General features: G+C 41.3%; 1 protein-coding gene across 1 annotated transcript; it reads right to left on the reverse strand.

Moving 5' to 3' along the window:
* Positions 1–2,488: 2,488 nt before the first annotated feature.
* LOC147904714 (centrosomal protein) lies at positions 2,489–15,455 on the reverse strand. Its single transcript, XM_087395956.1, has 2 exons — positions 15,184–15,455; positions 2,489–3,191 (listed from the first exon to the last, which is right to left on the reverse strand). Exons 1-2 carry the CDS (start codon positions 15,382–15,384, stop codon positions 2,988–2,990), a joined length of 405 nt encoding a protein of 134 aa, XP_087252082.1. The 5' UTR covers positions 15,385–15,455; the 3' UTR covers positions 2,489–2,987.
* Positions 15,456–16,066: the final 611 nt, after the last annotated feature.

Genomic DNA, 16,066 nt, shown 5'->3' on the forward strand with positions numbered 1-16,066 from the left:
TAGCAAACAAATGGTTTTACAAAGTGAAGTACAATCTAGATGGAAGTAATCAAAGATACAAAGTCGGACTAGTTGCAAAAGGATTTGCACGTCAATATGGTCAAGATTATGACGAGACTTATGCTCCAGTAGCAAAGATGGATTCCATACGGTTCTTGATTACTAGTGACACTCAACAAATGAAATGTGTACCAGCTTGATGTCAAGAATGCTTTTCTCATTGATTATCTAGACGAGGAAGTCTACATGCAATAACAAGCAAATTATGTTGAACCAAGAAAGAAGAATCAGATTTGCCATCTCAAGAAGAGTCTCTACGACTTAAAGCAAGCACCCAGAAGTTGATACAGCAGAATCAACAAGTATTTTGCTGATCGAGATATATGAAATCCAATACAGATCATACTCTCTACTACAAAGTTCAAGGGAAAGACATTACTATTACACTTTTGTACATAGATGATCTGATTGTGACCGAAAGCAAGGATAGCTTCATCAAAAAGCTAAAACAAAACTTATCCGCAGAGTTCAACATGAAAGATCTTGGACTTATGTACTATTGCATTAGAGTTAGCACTAACACATATAGAGTGCTATAAAGGAAAGGGTTAGATGCTCTAATCCTAACCCTAACCCTAAATGAATTTATATATATTCTACATTTTCAACTAAATCTAGTTTACAATTAGTCATTTGTGATGTGCTCTCTAGCTGCGCCCTCTCTTCTCATCTCCACTCTTCTCCCTTTTTCATATTTTGTCATCTTTCTTCTCATTATCATAAAGGCATTCAACACCCGAATGCGTAAGATCATCTTATTGTATGCTTTGATTTCTTGCTCTTTCACCTCCACATAAACATATGCTTTATTGACTTTCAGTGCTGACATCAATAGTCATCTCTTGCTTGATTGAGCTCACTTGATTGGTGATCCTTACCCATGCAGACGAGTACCAACGGTGAGAATACATTACATTTATGCATGATATCTATAATAATCTCTTACTCCCAACGGCTGCAAGCTAAGTTTAGGTCTTTGATTTAGTACATTTGGTCTTGTGGGTCTCAAATGATGAAGACGATCATTTTTTGAGCCAAAACTTCCGAGCATTCGAGCAAAGGGAAAAAAAAAACTTTCAAAGTACGTAAATATTTGACAAAAATGGATCATAAGAAAACATATGCAAAGTATTATAAGAATGTCTATTTTATACATGAATCTTTAGGGATGATAAATAACATAATGGGATGGCTTTTAAATAAACCCACATATAGAGTAGAGTTCTCTATGAAATTTTCCTTATGATCCTTCCTACAATTTTTACTTGATAGAAAGTGATATTGAAAACCCTCACCCTATCTTGAATAAAGGGTTTCTCAAAAGAAACCTCATTAAAGCAAGCCATCAAAGATAGTTTCACCGACGAAACTACCATAGACAACCAAGTAACTTTCACATCCAACGTCTAAATATAGTCATTCAACCACTTAAATTGACCAAAAAATGCCATTTAAGCACATCTATGGAGTTATATCTTACATATACAATTTTAAATCTTACATGTATTTTATGATAGTAGATATATAAGCTCGAGTTAATACTTATTTATAGCTATTTTATACATAAATGTCTTCTTATTCATGCTATAAAAACACATGAAAGCAATTATTAAAGAAAATTTTCAACACTCTTTTTAGGTAATAACAAGGGTATAAAGGATGCCTATGAATAAGAAATTTTACGTTATGTAAAAGCGAATGAGTGACTATGATGTATATTTTTATAATAAAGGGATCTAGCTCTAGTGAAACTAAAAGTATAAAAACCATGTTTCCTAAAGAAATACAATTTTTAAAATCTCTTGAAAAACACGCTCGAATAAACCTACTCATAGGTTTTTGCTCGTACAAATGACGCATCGTTAATGATCCATTGTCTCAAATGAGTCTTTGCATAAGAAGTGGGTGTCAATAGTGTTGCAATGGCAAAATATGAGGGATTGCTTATTGGAGTTGAGGTGGCAACCGACTTCATCTTGGGAAGCTCCATATTGACCTACTAACTCTGAGTACCCCAATGCAGTATCTAACCACCAAGTTGGGCCATGGATTCAACCCAACCTCGGTGGGGGTTAGGAAACTTTTGACTCTGGACTTTAAAATTTGAAATTTGGGGTTGGGAAAACTTTGGAAATGACAAAATTGAAAGGCGGCACTGAAAAGATTACCTTTAAACTGAAAGAAATTGGATGGAGACCCAATTTTTAGAAGACCTAAATAAAACAAACTTTATTTATCATAATTTATCTCCTTCTACCAAATGTGAAAGCCCTAGTTCATGATAGATTTCTCATTGCTAACTTATTATTGGCTTTGACTTCTTTTGATTTCTACCAAAGAACCTATCAAATTGAGAGACCAAATGGGACCAATTAATAAGTGGGGATGCTACTTTCATCAGTTGTCATATAAATTGCCATGTTGTGTGACTAAAAAAGGAACACAACTTATACCTGTAGCACTATAAATTTAGCTAATCTTGGACATTTCTTTACTTAGCTAGAAAATCAAGTTCAAGCATTTAAATTTAGCAAGCTTGAAAGAGAGCTGGAAAATCTGATCCGATACCACTGTGCTGCCTACTCCATGATACACGTGTGTCACATTGGACTCCGATACCACTGTGCTGCCTACTCCATGATACACATTGGACTCCCCCCTGAAAACTTTATGTCCACATGCCAAATATCTGTAATCTGAATTTGAATTTCTGAAAATAGAAAACTAAACCTATGCTACACTAATACCTTGCTTGGATTCAGACTCTAGCTTGATTAAGCCATAAGCATCAGCAGATAGCCTCTGTTCTTTCTAAAATCCTATCAATCAGCCACAGATGCATGCAATTATAGTCTGGAAGCTACAAAGCAACATTCTCACAGTTCTAATTTTCAAAGCCAAGCATACTGAGCCATAACGTACTGGAATTATTGAGAAGATGATTGCTCTGTCTGATCTTTTTGTGGCAAAGGTTTCCATGATGTTCCTCCACCACCTCGAACTCGGGCACCTGGACTACCAGTTAACGTCTCTCCACGTAAAGCAGCAGCATACCGGTCTTCTGTGTTCTCCTTGTCTTTGATCTCGCCAAGAAGCTGCCCAAGCCTCTCCTTGTTGACCCTTGCCATCAGCTGTACAAAGAGTAACATTCATGTGTGCTTGTATCAATTATAAAATTAGAATAAAAAGAAATCAAGGATCTTGACAGGCTTTACGTGACGTTCTCTGTATATCTTTTGTAGAATCAGCCTGAAAAATATGCTAATCTTTTTTATTCTAGAATATAGCTAACCTCAACAGTAACAAGTTGCATGCGAGTTATGAGAGTCATTGACAGAAGCAAATATAAAATGTTTTTAAGACAAAAATCATCACAAAACTACCCCTGAACCCCATCAGTAATCATTGAGAGATTGAAGTTAATTCATTCCTGGAGGGACCTACGACTTGTATATTGAGTGACAGGTGCCAAGTGTGCTTCACAAGCAGCTATAAAACTATGTATTTTGTGATATATCAAATATGGTTGCTGAGCATAAATACCTGATATTGATCAATGAGAATGTTATCTGGTTTTTAGTATTTATATCATGATTTATGTGTTGATACGTCACTGAACATGTTACAAGTGATTCACGGGTGAAACATGCATAAATGCATTAAACTCAGGGCTTTGTGAATGGGTTTTTAACTTTGCTGCATTGTTTTGAGCTTTAGGTATCATGATTGGTCGCATCCTCAGTTCTTAAACATACAAACTACTATTTACAGGAAACATTCAGCCCAAGTCTTGACTCTTTTAAAGGAAACATCTGTTGCCTGTTTGTTTCTGTGTTAAGTGGTCATCTATGTACTTACTTGGGAAATCTTGCCATACGATATAAAATACTAATAGATCATTAATAAGTTCTGATATACCACTTAAAACAGGCAGCAGGAAAGGCATAACAGTAACTTCTAAGGCAAGCTGTCATCAAACAGATACTGAAAAACCAAATAGAGGATTTCAAATTGATTGGGAGTTTGGATTTTGATCGGGCTTGGGATGCAAAGAGAAATAATACAAGCTACTCATTGCAATTTCAGAACAGCACATGTGATTACAACATGTCAGTCAGAGACACGGGACTTCAGATCCTTTGGGAGTGGTGATTATTATCACCAACACCAGTTACCCAATTATGCACTAAATTGGGTAACTGGCTTACGCCATGTTTATGGGCATTATGGTCGCTCCTTTGGAACCTTCCAGTGCTCCATTAAAAGAGTTGGAGTGCTCAAAACAAGTAAACTTAGAATGCCGACTTCACTTGAAAGGAAAACACAAGAGAGGAGGAAAATCCAATTTTTTTCTCAATGCCTTCAAGACTCAACTCCTGCTTGAGTGAGATAGTTGAAGGCAGCGCAGGGTGGAAAAGGGGGAGGATGATGGCTTCTCCTCATGATGGATATCCACTTGGGGCAATCTAATCTAACATATGTTCTGGAAGGAGGTGGTGGGAAGAAAGAAGGGTAATCAAATTATTTCTCATCGTCAATTCCGCCATCGACCAAGATTGGCTGAACAGATGTGGACCTTCAAGACAATGGAGCCTTGCATAAGAATATACCTACATGAATCCAGGAACATTCCCAAAATCATCCTCTAAAAACACAACATAGTGCAGTTTCAATCTCACGAGAGTCAAGTCATAAGATTGAAAACCATAAACTCCATCAAGCATAGCAGGGACTAGCTACTATGACATCCCCACTGACGTCATCAGCACCCAACAGTGGGTGTAGACCATAGTATAAAAGTATGCTCTCACACATACAAATCCACACACCCACACATACTTGAGCATCCATTTATACAAAGTCTTCGTACTGAGTTTCTGTCAGCACTCCGGAGGTGAAGGGCAAACTCAGCCATGACGAAGGCTAGCACTAAAGGAGAAGGCTAATCAAAAAGTAGTCCAAATCTCTTCATTTAAGCCTACAACTGCTTGTGAAGTCTAAACGATTTCATTTTAGTCTCTCCCAAACGAGCATCTAAATCTAAATCTAGCTGATAGGGCAACACACCATTTAAGATAGAAAGAATTATTGCAATACTAGCAGGCCTTGCATAAGAATGCAGAAGAGGAGGGGCGGGTTCTAGTCTCCATGCCTGATGTGTTGAAGATGGAGCAAGAATGGATGCAAGAGAGCAGAGAGCAAAAACGTAGTGCAATAGATAAGATAATGAAACTACAAGTGTGGAGGTGGTTTAGTCTAAGTGACAAAACCACACTAACCCACTAACTATGGTTAGGGGGAAAAACCTCTAGTGAGGGAAAAGTGCCCCTAACACACTTATGGATTACATTGGTCACTGCCTAGAATATGCCAATAATTCTAACACCCCCCTGGAGTGGCAATGTGATGATGAAAAAGGAAGTGATCAATCACCAAAAGGAGATAAGTTCAAAGCACTACGAACTGCCTCAAACTTCTCACGTGGAAATGCTTTGGTGAAGATGTCTACAACATTGTCATGTGTTGACATATAGATCATACTAATCTCCCCTGCATGCAACTTGTCTCTGACATAATGATAATGAACCTCGATGTGTTTCGTGTGAGCATGAAACACAAGATTCTTTGCCACTGCTATGGCATTCTGACTGTTAGTGAGAATTGGAGGACCCTCCAATAAGAGATGAAGATCAGAAAACAAACGACGCAACCAAACATATTCAATTGTCGCTGTGAAAGCTGCCCTGTACTCAGCTTCACATGAGGAAGTAGCCACAGTAGATTGTTTCTTGCTCAGCCAAGAAATGCAAGCTTTGCCCAAAAAGAAACAATTACCACTTGTGGACTTCCTAGTGTCATAGTCTCGAGCCCAATCTAAGTCACTATAAGCATGTATCTGCAAGTCGCCCCCCCCCTGGGAAACATCAAGCCATAAGACTTTATGCCTTGCAAGTAACGGAAGATGTATTTTACAACTTGCCAATGTGGCTGTGCATATACCTGCTACACCTAAGATACTTCATACTGAATATCGGGCCGTGTATTGCACAAATAAATGAGGCATCCAAAAGCCTGGTTGTAAAGTGTGGCATCCACTAATTCACCTGCATCATATATAGTAAGCTTCAACCCTGGCTGCATGGGAGTGGCTGTAGGCTTACAACCTTGCATGTTGAACCTATCCAAGAGTTTTTGCACATACTTGGATTGAGACATAACAATGCCACGCTTGTCTTGTACGAACTGGATCCCCAAATAGAAATTTAACATGCCCAAAACTGCCATGTCGAATTCAGCTTTCAATTCAGTCTTGAAATCTGCAATTATTTCCTCATTTGACCTCGTGAGCAACATGTCATCTACATAAAGAATGATGACCAAATATCCCCCCCATCCTTCTTGATGTAGAGGGTGCTTTCAGTGCGACTATTGTCACTTGTGTAACCCCTTACTTGCCAGGAAGGCATCAATCTTGGCATATCATGCACATGGAGCTTGTTTCAGTCCATATAAAGCTTTATTCAGCTTGCAAACTTGAAGTGCATTGCTCGGAAGTTCAAAGCCAGGAGGTTGTTTGACATAAACCTCTTCCTGTAAGTCCCCATTAAAGAAAGCTGTTTTTATGTCCAATTGATGGACATTCCAAACAAAAGTTACAGCCATGGCAATAACTGATTTGATAGTGGTCATCTGAGATATAGGAGCAAAAGTCTCCTCATAATCTGTCCTTTTTCTGAGCATAGCCTTTGGCAACCAGCCGTGCCTTGTACCTATCAATAGACCCATCTGGCTTCCTTTTCACTTTGAAAACCCATTTGGTACCAATGGCATGTTTTCCTGGTGGTAAGTCCACAACATCCAAGTCTGATTTTTCTCAATGGACTGCAATTCATTGTGCATGGCATTCATCCAGTGCAAAATATCCTTGCCTTCTTCAAAAGTTTCAAGTTGTTCTTCATCAAGAAGAGTACCTGCATAAGCTGATTCAACAGAAAGAGCCCCCTGTGTGCCTTGCTGCACTATGAGTCCTGCCAGGCCAGGTGCCTCAAGTCTACTCTCCCTGAGAGTTTGTAACAACCAATTCGGGACTGTTTTTGCTGCATGTATCTCTTGAATCTCTTGCCTGACAACATCATCCACTGCCTGTGGAGGAACAAAATTAGCATGTGGCTGAATCGGGGCATGTGGAGCAGGTGGAGGCTGCTATAAATGCTGATTCTCAGCGTGAGCCTCAGCTAGGGAACCAAAAGCAATAGGAAGCAACCCCTCAAAAACATCATCTGAAGAAGCTGGAATAGTAAATTCAGCATGTGTATGAGCTGAATTCTCTGGAAAAATTTACATCTCTACTCACAAAAATCATGCGTGTGGCAGGATTGTAGAGACGATAGCATTTGCTTTGTGCACTATACCCAACAAAGATACACTTTAGTGCCTTATTTGACAACTTATGTCGAAAATCCACAGGCATGTGAACATATGCAACACATCCAAAAACACGAAAATGATCCACTGAAGACTTTCTCCCATGCCAAGCCTCATAGGGAGTGGGAGTGATTATCTTTAAAGCCTTTATGGGAGCCTGATTCAAAACATAATTGGCACACATGAGGCCTTCGAGCCAAAATCTGTGAGGCAACTTCTTACTAGTGAGCATGCATCTATCCATCTCCATGAGAGTTCCATTTTTCCGCTCAGCTTTGCCATTTTGCTAAGGGATAAGCCTCACTGTAAGCTGATGTGTGATGGCTTTCTCCTTCAAAAAAGCCTCAAATTCATGAGACATATACTGCCCCCATCTGTCAGTGCGAAGTGTCTGCACCTTGAGTCCTGTCTCATTTTCAACCATGGCCACAAAGTGTTTGAAATGCATTAACACATCTTCAAGCCATAGACCCAAGTATTATTTGTGTAGTCATCTATAAATGTGACATAATACAGATAACCACTAAAAGCAGGTGTCATCATGGGACCATAGACATCACTATGTATGAGCTGTAATTTCCGGATAGCTCGTACTACACCATCCTATTTAAAGGGAAATCTATGCATCTTACCGAGGATGCATCCTTCACAGGCATGAGGAGGAGGTGACTCCAAAGGAGGCAATGCATCAACCATAGCATGCTTCTGAAGTGTCATCAAGCTACCACAGCTCATGTGCCCATATCTGGCATGCCATAACTCCGCATTCTGCATGGCGCATTTTGCATGGTAACAATGGGAGTGTTTACTGCAAGTGCAAGATCGGATCTTTCCTCATAAACATCAAGTTGAAAAAGACCTCGATACAAAGTGCCAGACAACATCAAAGCATAATCATTTTCTTTGTCTCAGACTGCACACTTAGCATCATCAAAGATAACCTGAAATCCTCCTCCATTGAGTCAGGACGCTGAAAGTAAATTCTTATTGATACCACGCACATAAAGAACATCAGAAATTCTGAAATCTGTGCCATCTGTGGAGGTAAGTATAATATCACCCACTCCACACACTGAATAAGAATTGTTTGCACATGTCACCTTCTTTTTAGCAGGTGGTGCATGCAAAGATGCAAAAAGACTCTTCCTTGAAGTGGTGTGCTTAGATGCACCACTATCAAAATACCATGTATTCAATGTCTCATTGACACTAAAAGTGCATGCATCCTTCGAAGGATCATAGCTGCAAGTCAGAAAAGCATAAGAGTCATCCTCAAGAGTAACTGTAGTATCTAGACCAACCACTTGAAAATCTAAAATGCAAGACCAAAAGGCATAATCCTCTTCCACAAAGTTGTAACATTCCCTCCTTCATGTGCATTAGGGGCTCATGCATCTGAGACAGCCATACTAGAATCCTTTTTCTTCTGCTTTGCTATTCTCTTCTTGCATTCACTAATGTAGTGACCCGGCTTCTTGCAGTAGTAGCCTTGTGAGAGGGCTGTCCGGAATCAGCTTTATGCTGATGTATAGCCTGATTTGCATGTTGCTTTTGCTGCCCTTTCCCTTTGGACCTGAATTTTGAAAGAATGGCATGCTCGCCAGCCCGTGTGGAATGTTCTTCCTGGTTTGCCCTTCCTACAACAAGAGTCCTACCAACTCCTGAAAAGAGAGAGGATTGGCACCCCCCCTCAATGACAAATTTAGCGAGGTATGAAAACCGAGATATGACTCAGGAAGAGAATTCGGAGTGGTGGTAATCATCTCTGAACTCATCTATATTCAGCAATTGTTCCCTCAAATACTGAAGCTTGGTGAGGTGAGCATTCATGGAATCACCCTCATCCATATGTGTGTGAGATAGCTCTCTCTTTAGGAATGAGACCCAGGCATCATTTCTTGCTGCAAACATGCTCTCTAAAATATCCCAAGCTGCTTTCGAGGTCTTGCATGACCGAATGTGAGTAATGATAAACCTTTTGACAGAAAGGGAAATGACTGAAAGAGCTTGTGCATCACGTGAATCCCACCTTTTCTGTTCCTGTGTAGAAGCCACCAAAGCAGTAGCTGCTACTCCTATCACTTGTTCTGCACCTCGTCCTCCACCTTGTTGAGGAGTTTGAGGTGCAACCATAGTTTCTGGCCTTGTCTCATCTCCGTTGACATAATCCCATACGTGTTTGCCAACTAAGATGTTGCGAACCATAAAACTCCAAAAGGAGCAGTTGGTGCCATCCAACTTATCCTCCTGTGTGAGGACACCAAAAACCTCATTGGGATTGTTTTGAGCCATATCTCCCAAACAACTCAAAAAAATGCAGCAAATGTGACTAGTGAAATCCCTTCCTGGGATCAAAGATGCACAACCAAAGCCTTTAAAAAAATCTGCCCAAAATGACAGCTTGTTATCACAACCTATCAAAGGCTTAAAATGCACCAAAATGCTCTGTAAATGCCCAAAATCTGCAAAATCTGTCTGCAAAAATTGACAAATGTCTGCAATGTCACTCAAAATGAGTCCAAAACTGCCTGCGACAGTCCCAAATTGTTTGTACACTGCCAAATTGCATCCAACTGGCAAAAGCCCCAATTTCTTTAGGGAAATTGCATCCAAAAGAGGGCAAAATATCTGAAAGTCCCAATTATGCAAATTTTGGGGTTATATTGAACTGAAATTGGGGCAAATCCACGAAAAGCCCCAAATTTTGCAAAATGCCCAATTCACATAACGTGCTCAAATCTACTCCAAAAACTGCTTCACCAAGCAATGGCTCCCTGCAAAATGTACCTATACACCAAGAGAATGCACAGTATGCAAAGTGCATTCACAAACACCACCAGCACGTGTACGGACAGAAACGATACGGTACTACGAACAGCTGCTTGTAGGGACGATTTGCACGAACGAACTGCCAGTACGGACTGACGGTACGGATGTACGGATGGAGTTGTACAACCGATGCTGTGTGGACGATGCTGTGCGGTCAGTGCTGTACGGATGAGATGTACAGGCGAATGGTACGGAAGGAGCTGTGCATGTCAAAATTCCGTACTGTTGTACGAACTGTACGGACGAGTAGGTACACGGTGGAGCTCCGAGATGCAGGCGTGGAGGAGAAGGCAAGTGAAGGAGCTTGTGCTCTGATACCAAATGTTGAAGATGGAGCAAGAGTGGATGCAAGAGAGTAGAGAGCAAAAACGTAGTGCAACAGATAAGATAATGAAACTACGAGTGTGGACGTGGTTTTGTCTAAGTGACAAAACTACTCTAACCCACTACCTGTGGTTAAGGGGAAAAACCTCATTGGTCATTGCCTAGAATATGCCAATAATTCTAACATGATGTCCCAAAGGTCCACTGAGCCGGGGAGCACAGGGACATGGTACCAGGGCCAGAAGAGTGTGCCAGAATATGGCCTCTGATAGGCCAGGATTGCCAGCACATCGGCAGCCATAAAGACTGCCAGTCGGCAGCCCAGAATAGGACAGACAGCAGGTCTGCAGGGATGGAGACAGAGACAACCACTGACAGAGACTAGGTTGGCCCTGTCTGTGGCAGGTCAGGTCAGACCTGACTGGGTTGGCTGATTGGCGGACTGGGTTGGCCAGTCGGTGGGCTACCCAGCTCTGTAAAAGGCCCCATCCAGGGGCAGTTCCGTAGTTCAGTCTAGAGGCAGACCTCACCCATTGCGCAGCATCATCAGGTGCATACCTACAGTCAGTATGAGATCACACCTGTGCACAAGGGTGCAGTCTGAGGAACTCGCACTACAGCAGGTCACTGAAGCTCATTGAGGAGCACACAAAACGAGGAGTGCAAGGCCAGTAGTGGTAGCAGTACATGTGCTCACAATAGAGCATCGAGAGAGCTGCTCAGGTTATGGGATCTCTGTGGGAGTCCCTGTAAGAAGTGTTTGACTCAGTTTTGTGCAATATACTTTGAGATATCTTGGACTGTTCTCTTGTTGTCTAATACTCCAGATTTGGTACCTGTGAGTCCTTTCTTGGACACAAAGTTTGAAGTTGGATTAAGCATTCCCTTTTAGGTTCTCAAGATTCGTCCATTGCATACATACTGTGTACCTATTCCATATTTCCGGTGCATGGAGAAACAAGCTAGGTGTTTGTGGATGTGGATATTAGTCTAGGGTTTCTTCTAACATAATATCAAAGCCCGGCCGCCTATCTGCAGAGCCGTGAGACAGTCATGTGCTTGTAAGAGAAATCCACGAAGGCTGAGATCAGAAGCCAAGAGGTATATGCCTTGTCAATCAAGCCATCCAGCCAGAGATCGACTTCGAGGCCTGAAAGAGGAATCTGACTTTCGATCAGTGAAGGTGTAATGAGAAGGTCAGTAAGTTTGCAAGTGAGAATTCCCTTTACAGTAAATCTCATAGATGCAACATGCTGGCCCACATGCCGATTCCGAACTTTGGCTGCTGGACAGAACAAACTATTTAATCTGAACCATCAAGATTCAGAGTCACATGACTGCATGTGCATTGTGGGAGATTATTGAAGAATGGCAATCAAAACTAGAGGACCAAAAGGATGTGGTATTCAGTTGGCAAATCCAGATGACGTCAAAGAATGGGTGCAGAAAGATGATGCGGCACTATCGATGATTCTTGGGACAGTTGCAGATTCACTGCTTCAATGTTTCAAAATCAGCTGTCTGTGCTGAAGATGGAGTCAAAGTTGGAGTGTTAAAAGATCAATTGGCCGTTGAAGGTCAACAGCGATCAGTTGGCCACTCTCATGTTCAGTAGATTGCCAAGAAGCTTCAATAGTTTAGTGACAACCCTGACAGCTAAAGAGAGATCATGACTTTTGAGGAGCTTGGTCCCTTGTTGATGTAGAATCTCAACAGAGAAGGTGTTCGAAGTCAACACCAAAGGAAAAGGCAAGAGTAAGCAAGAGAAAGGCAATCCCCAATAAGAAAAGCAAGGACGCTTCCGAAGATAGGGACCCTTCTGACAGAGACAGCAAGAAGAAGAAAAGAAAATGCTATAATGATATCATACATGCATAGACATCTGGCAAGAGATTGACCGAAGAAAAAGTACGATCAAAAGGAGGAGGAGCACAAGTCGAAGGGAGATGATCCTCCAAAGGAGTCACTATATACCTAGCTGAATCCGGGAACATTCCCAAACTCATCCTCTAAAAACACAACATTGAACATAGTGCAGTTTCAATCTCACGATAGTCACTCATAAGATTGAAAACCATCAACTCCATCACGCATAGCAAGGACTAGCTACTATGACATCCCCACTGACGTCATCAACGCCCAACAGCGGGTGTAGACCATAGTATAAAAGTATGCTCTCACACATACAAATCCACACACCCACACATACTTGAGCATCCATTTATACAAAGTCTTCGTACCGAGTTTCTATCGGCACTCCGAAGGTGAAGGGCAAACTCAGCCATGACAAAGGCTAGCACTAAAGGAGAAGGCTAATCGAAAAGTAGTCCAAATCTCTTCATTCAAGCTACATTTTCTTGTGAAGTCTAAACGATTTCATTTTAGTCTCTCCCAAACGAGCATCTAAATCTAAATCTAGCTAATAGGGCAACGCACCATTTAAGATAGAAAGAATTATCGCAATACCAACAGGCTGCAACTTGGACGAAAACTTCACAAGGTGGAATTTGCATGTCCGCTAATACGGCAGCAGCATATACCGAGATGAATCCAGGAACATTCTCAAACTCATCCTCTAAAAACACTACATAGTGTAGTTTCAATCTAGTGCAGTCACCTCCAAAGGAGTCAACTGCTATTATACAAGGTGAGGAGTTCTTTGATGGGGTGCATACATCCAAGTATGACAATGCTTATGTCCAATATAGAGCAATGGTCAAAACATCAAAGATCATTGGTAGATAAGGACATCACAAGTTTCTCAGAGCATGCTAAGGAAAGGGCTCTATTTGTCATGGAGGATGAGGAGGATAAAGACCACTCTAAGTTGAAACTTGAATTGTTGACAAGCATTGATAGGAGAATTGGCTCTGGAACTCACAAGTGACTAGCTCAATATCTAGACAAGTGCCTCAATGCTTTGATCCACATGAGAGGGGTCGTAGGACTTAGGATCGAAATAGAGGCAGCCATCCTTGAGAATTCTTGAAAGAGCCAATGCCACAGAAATGAGGAGCCCCAAGCACTTTGGATGGGACTGTTCTCATAGACGAAGTCCCTAATAGAGTGCACTTAGAGATGCACACAATATGAGCACTCACCATTGTTCTACAGTACCAATTTGGTAGGGGCCTTCAACAGGACCCTTATGTCACTCATAGGGCCCCCTTGCACAATCATGTGCTTGACTCGTTATAGTGACAAAGAATCGAAGTTTTTGAGAGGTTGGGTAAGCATTGGGCCAATGACCCCCGGCCATGTATGCAGTGACAGCCCTAGCAAAGGGAGGACTGACACCTCGAAAGTACAGTGGGAACCTAGACATTAGTTTTGACTCACCTTGACAAAGCAGATAGCTACTTGTGGGGGCAAACGACTTCCAGTAGCGGTCTCCCCTTCATGAATCTCATTGTGACACATTACTCTAGAAGGATGGTCTTGTGCCAAGCTTACTGATATTTATATACAATGTGCATCAACATTTAACCGGTTTGCAGACCAAAGAGGTTTGAGACTTAATAATAATGGCAAATAATAAAGTGGTATCGTAATGAAGAACTTGTGTTTTGACAAGAATTGAGAGCTGCAAGGAAGAAGATGCACAGAAAGCTAAGGCAAGGTTACAAATATAGGAGGAATGAGGAGAATTCACTAAACTTATGATAATAATGAAGAACACTAAGGCTTCGGACAAAACCATAGGGTTCCTGTAAAGATCTTTATACTCTTTGTAGAGTTAACCTTCATTCAAATGAGAAGCCTGCAGGAAAGACAGTACGTAAAGGTCCCAAGCAAACTAGATTGAAGAACTTGCAGAGTTAGCAAATTGACTTTCGATCTGCTCCATAGTGAACAAAGGAAAGACTTAAAGACCAGCTCTTGCAGTTGCCGATACAAGCACTTTGAACATTCATTCAAGGGTTATCATATCGTTTTTGTTAACTCTAGAAGGTAATCAATTGTGTAAAGGGGTATACACCGACTAAGAAGTGACCATAAAGTCCATCTTAACAAAATACATGGAAACAAGGGATTTCATATCTCAACAGGTCAAGAAAAACAGCTCTGACCAAACGGTAGGCAATTCTGGGCATCTTGGGAGGCACGTGCAGCCATTTCGTACCACGTCCTTGGGCACATGAGAAGGCAGCATCTATTTCATGTTCTCACAACGCCACTTGATAACATACTGCAGACTCATAGACTTTTGGGCTTACAATCATTCTACAAGGAAAAAGCGTTTGGGACAATATAGCAATAATGTTTCATCTCATATCAGAATGAGAAATTTTCTGCCATGTGACCCTCTACACTAAAGTAAGAAGGAATGTCACATGAAATGACATGGAAATGGCGCATGACTGTGCCACTACAGCACGTTCAACGTTTCACTACCACCCGCATCACTCAGCAACAAAGGCATAGGGCTTGTATTGTCAGGCCTGACAGCTTTATCTCTTATTACAAAAGAATTTGCAGAATTTTTAGCATAAGTTTTTTGTATATGTCAATCTAAGGCTTACAACGGCGAACATAATGACCCACCTCTGCATCTTGATGGCCACGCTTGGAGAGGCGATCCTTTAGCTCTTCATTATTCGAATTCGTAGCCCACATCGTAGCGTAGCCCAAGGCCATGGGGATGACAATGCAAATGCTTCCGAACATGACAAAGAATCCCTTAGAGGCCTTGCTGGAAGCCACTATCCATCGCCATGTAGCGCTCTTTTCATATAAGTAGGACATCTTCCCTTGCAGACCACGGGAGTGTTTTGGGCGTTTTGATGGTTTGGGTTGTTGGTTGAAGAATTAATTAGCTTGCCAAAAAGCACTCTATTTTGTTGAGATAATTCAAATTTTACCCTTCCATTTGTACACACGCACAATCTCAACTAAAAAAATAGGGCAGAATATTCGCGAAATGTAGAGCCTCATCATTTTTCACTATCTCGGGGGACATACTTACAACTTTACCTTTGACATTAACCCATACTTGTAGATACTTTCGATGACTTGTGCCCGTCGATTCGAGTATTGAGGGCTAAATTCGGGGCTGATAGAAAAACATGTATATGACGTTAAGTATACTTAAATTCATTGAAGCCTTGAAATCAGGTAGCATAGGTGTAACTCTACAGGATCTATTGCTCTGATACCACTGTACAGACACTAGTAGGATAAAAGAACAGAGAGCATTCCACTAGCCACGCCACCACATAGGCACTCCAGGCTCTTCGCCCAATGACATGAAAGAACGGGTTTAGGTATTAGGTGCCCTATGAGATGAAAAATGGGAAAGTCCTATTAATTAGTTGTGGAGAAAGGAAGAGGGGAAGGACATGATTAAATTAAGCTATAAAGGGGGAGGGCATTGAAGGAGGAGGGACGTGAGATTGGGGAAGGGGGAGGGACCACTCATTAAAGAAGA

The sequence above is a fragment of the Dipteris shenzhenensis genome, chromosome 2 (assembly GCF_047967505.1).
Source record: "Dipteris shenzhenensis isolate YYH24624 ecotype China chromosome 2, Dip_SZ_1.0, whole genome shotgun sequence".
NCBI classification, from domain to species: Eukaryota; Viridiplantae; Streptophyta; class Polypodiopsida; order Gleicheniales; family Dipteridaceae; genus Dipteris; species Dipteris shenzhenensis.